This window comes from Pundamilia nyererei, unplaced genomic scaffold, assembly GCF_000239375.1.
Source record: "Pundamilia nyererei isolate P.nyererei 1_Seehausen unplaced genomic scaffold, PunNye1.0 scaffold00280, whole genome shotgun sequence".
NCBI lineage: Eukaryota > Metazoa > Chordata > Actinopteri > Cichliformes > Cichlidae > Pundamilia > Pundamilia nyererei.
Window position 1 is genome coordinate 524,062 of NW_005187681.1, and position 3,600 is coordinate 527,661.

At 40.3% G+C, this 3,600-nt stretch overlaps 1 protein-coding gene across 4 annotated transcripts in view; it reads left to right on the forward strand.

Annotated features, from left to right (window-relative positions):
• rbfox3a (RNA binding fox-1 homolog 3a) overlaps positions 1 to 3,600 on the forward strand; it is a 454,518-nt gene that overhangs the window by 418,487 nt on the left and 32,431 nt on the right. For all 4 annotated transcript variants that reach the window (XM_005750610.2, XM_005750608.1, XM_005750612.1 and 1 more), the window contains 3 exons: positions 1,364 to 1,496; positions 3,039 to 3,078; positions 3,266 to 3,330. In XM_005750610.2, the coding sequence (XP_005750667.1) occupies positions 1,364 to 1,496; positions 3,039 to 3,078; positions 3,266 to 3,330 (238 nt within the window). The remainder of the gene's footprint in view (positions 1 to 1,363; positions 1,497 to 3,038; positions 3,079 to 3,265; positions 3,331 to 3,600) is intronic.

Sequence of the window (3,600 nt, forward strand, 5' to 3'; positions counted from 1 at the left end):
GCAGTCTTACATATTTGTTTAATATGTGCGTTGAAGGACATGTCCTGGTCAAAAATGACTCCAAGGTTCCTCACAGTGTTACTGGAGACCAAGGTAATGCCATCCAGAGGAAGAGTCTGGTTAAAAACTGCATTTCTAGTATTTTTAGAGCCGAGTACAATAACCTTAGTTTTAAGTAACGCTTTATCTTCTGCCACCTTAAAGGCCTGTGGTATGTAGGCAATTAATAGGGACTGAATGTTTAAGATTGAAGCAGATCTCTTCGTAGGAATGGGGTCTAAAAGTCACGTTGATGGTTTGGAGGAAGTAATTGGTGAAGTTAACTCAGAAAGATCAATTGGAGAAAAAGAGTTAAATAAATAAAGTGGTAGTGAAGCAGCTGTAGAAAATGTTACATTTCTCCTTTTCTCCTTGCAGTGTGAGCGCTCCTCACAAACACACATCTGCAGATGATCAGCCAGCTGTTTTACATCTACTCTAACCAGAGAATTTTCCAGCTAAAAGGAAGGTTGGCTTGTTGTGCATAGTCCACAAGCAGATATAGAGTAAAGCATTAACAAATCGTAGGACTTCTCGGAACAGTGTCTGAGAAATAAGGTCTGATGGACACAGAGAGGGTCAAAGTAAATGTCAAAAGTACTAAAACTAGCTTTATGTAATGATACATCTTTGAAATTCTTATAAGTAAAGTTTTCTTTAATGGTTAAAACTTCATTTTTTAAGTAGTTCAGAAAGTCTTTACTACTTAAGGTTAAAGGAATACTTGGTTAAACTGACCTCTAAGTCTTTGTTCTTATTTTCTCCAGTTAAGGCTGAATAGTAAGATGTGTTAGCTTTATGAAAAGCTTTTTATTGAACAGCAAACTCTTTCTCTAGGCTAAATAAACATCTTTTAAATTAGTGAGATTCAATTTCCTCTTTAAGTTCTGTGTTTGTGAGTTTTACCGGGGACACAAGCATTTCTGATTTCTTGCTTTCTTCTGCAGAGGAGCCAAAGTCCAGGGCCGTACACAGTGAGGAAGCAAAACTATTATAGAGATATTCAACCTTTCTGGAAGTAGATTAGTAGCTGCTCTGTACTGTGTTGGCACGTGGCCTTGAAGAAGTTAACAGCAGAGGAATTACACCCTTAAAATCCGTTACAGCACTTTTCCAAAAGACATCTTCAGTAATGACATTTATTCCTCACTGTGTACCCCTTTATGCTAAATTTAAATGTTATTGATCCGACAAAAGGTTTTCAGGGAATACTGTAAGATGTTCAAATTGTATGCCATATTTCAGATCAAGATCCAGGATGTAATAAAGTGGTTGTGTGTTCAGTGAAGCCGACTGAGTCTATGATTTTATGTATCTTTGTCAGTGGCAGGTTTTCCATACCCCAGTGCAGGAGCAGCTGTTGCCTATAGAGGGGCTCATTTGAGAGGCAGGGGCCGTGCCATCTACAACACGTTCCGTGCTGCACCTCCACCTCCACCTATCCCCACCTATGGAACGTGAGTTTTTGCTAACATACAAAGACATTGATGTGATAACAGGGAGTGGAAAACAAAAACACCTTCTAATAGAGCAGGAAATTGCTAGACTGTTTTTGTGTGTGTTTCAGGACATGAAGGCACTGAAGAAGAAAAATAATAAATTAATAGTGTAAAATAAAGGAGTCATAAGAAGAAATAAAGGTCAAGAAGGCAGCAGGAGAGGAATGGTGCAGGCTGGTCATATCCACTGAATAAATAATTTAACCTGTGTGGTACATGCACTGCTCCAAAAATTGTAGTTTTAATCAGAGTCAGTTCTGCCAGTGTGGGTTGTTAATCCCCAAACAGGAGTGGTTTTACAGGTGCATGCCCTCGATATTTGTTCCTTTCTCATCGTTTCTGTTTTTTACAAGTTTGTATTTGGCTCGGTCAGTGTCGATACTGGGAGCATAAGGCGATACCTGGACCATGTAGAGGTTCTACAGGTAATCCACTCCTTCAGGATGACACATGGTGTCCATGGTGGCCAGAAGGTTTGCTGTGTGTGGCCCGGTTTGCTAACCTTGGCATCTCTGTGGGGGGTGGTATGCTATGTTGGGGTGGGACCTATGTTGTTTGCTATGTTGAGATAAGGGGACTCTTCTTCATGTGTTGATCTAGAGAGATCCTGCCAGTTCTTTCCAAGTTGGCTCTCTGGCTCCTTCTCTTTTCCTTCTTTTCTCTTTTCCATGCATTGTGCTGGCTGCTGTGGTCCTGGGGTGTCCTCCCTGCCTTCAGGTTGGCACCTTTTGCGGCTGGTCCTCTTGCGCCTTAGGGGGTGGGCCAAGGTGCCTGGTTTGTGCTGCGTTCTGGGCCCTTCTCTCTGGGTGCCCTTTCTACATCTGTGGGCCCAGGATGTGTTGCTTGTGCTGCACTGCACAATGTCTTAAAGACATAAAGACCAGGATGGTCTTTATGTAAGACTGCTTTCTTCCATTTGTGCAACATCTCTTAACTTAGAAATATCCTGCCTCTGAGTGACGCTGAAAAACTAGTTCATGCATTTATTACTTCAGCCTTCAGTTAATCCAAACCCTGTGATTGTTGTTGATGATGTGCACACATCTCTTCATCAAAGTTTAATCACAACAATGCATATTTGACAAGTTCAATGGACTTCATTGGCTTCCATCCTATTTGAATCCAGTAATCAACTTTGGGATGTACTGTAATGTGATTTTCAGAGGATGAATATCTGCACAAGTTATGTGAAGCAATCAGAAAGTGGAATCTCAAAAGAAGGCTCTTTGTAAGCCCATGCCACCAAAATGAGGCTGTTTAGAGCCCAACAGGCGGTCGTGTCCTGTACGGTCATCCTAATGAAGTCCTTGCAGGTACTGTTTGCTCGAGGAGAATATCAGGAAATCTAATTACCTTTAATGTCAGTTTACCAGATGTTGTCAGATCATCTATGATGTCATTTAGTTAGGACATTTTTCAGTATGAAAACCCGTCACCCTGTCAGTTCTGTATATTTCAATGTTAAATATATGCTTAATATTTGATATTCTATGTCAACAGTGTGGTCTACCAGGATGGATTTTATGGGGCAGAAATATATGTAAGTCAAAGCCCAATGATATGCATTTATATTTCATTTCTGTGTAGTTGCAAGATTGATTTTTAAGCATTTCTTCTAATAATGACCAACTGGCCAAGACAGTAGTCTGGATTTGATGTTGAATTTTGAAGATAATCTCTTCTAATCTGTAATGAGAGCGATTTGAAATTGTTCTGTTTCTCTTCAGGGAGGATATGCAGCCTACAGATATGCACAGCCAGCTGGTACTGCTGCAGCTGCTTATAGTGACAGGTACGATATTTTCTCTTCCATGTCTGAAGCCTTCTTGAAAAAACGCTCTCACAGAACAAAACTGGTCGCATCATCTTATCCTGTTTCTTACTTTATCTGGTATGCTTTCATACCATCATCTGTATGCTCATATGAAAAAGAACATTTTCATACAATTCAAATCAAATCACTTTTATTGTCACATCACATGTGCAGGTACATTGGTACAGCACATGTGAGTGAAATTCTTGTGTGCGAGCTTCACAAGCAACAGAGTTGTGCAAAATACAA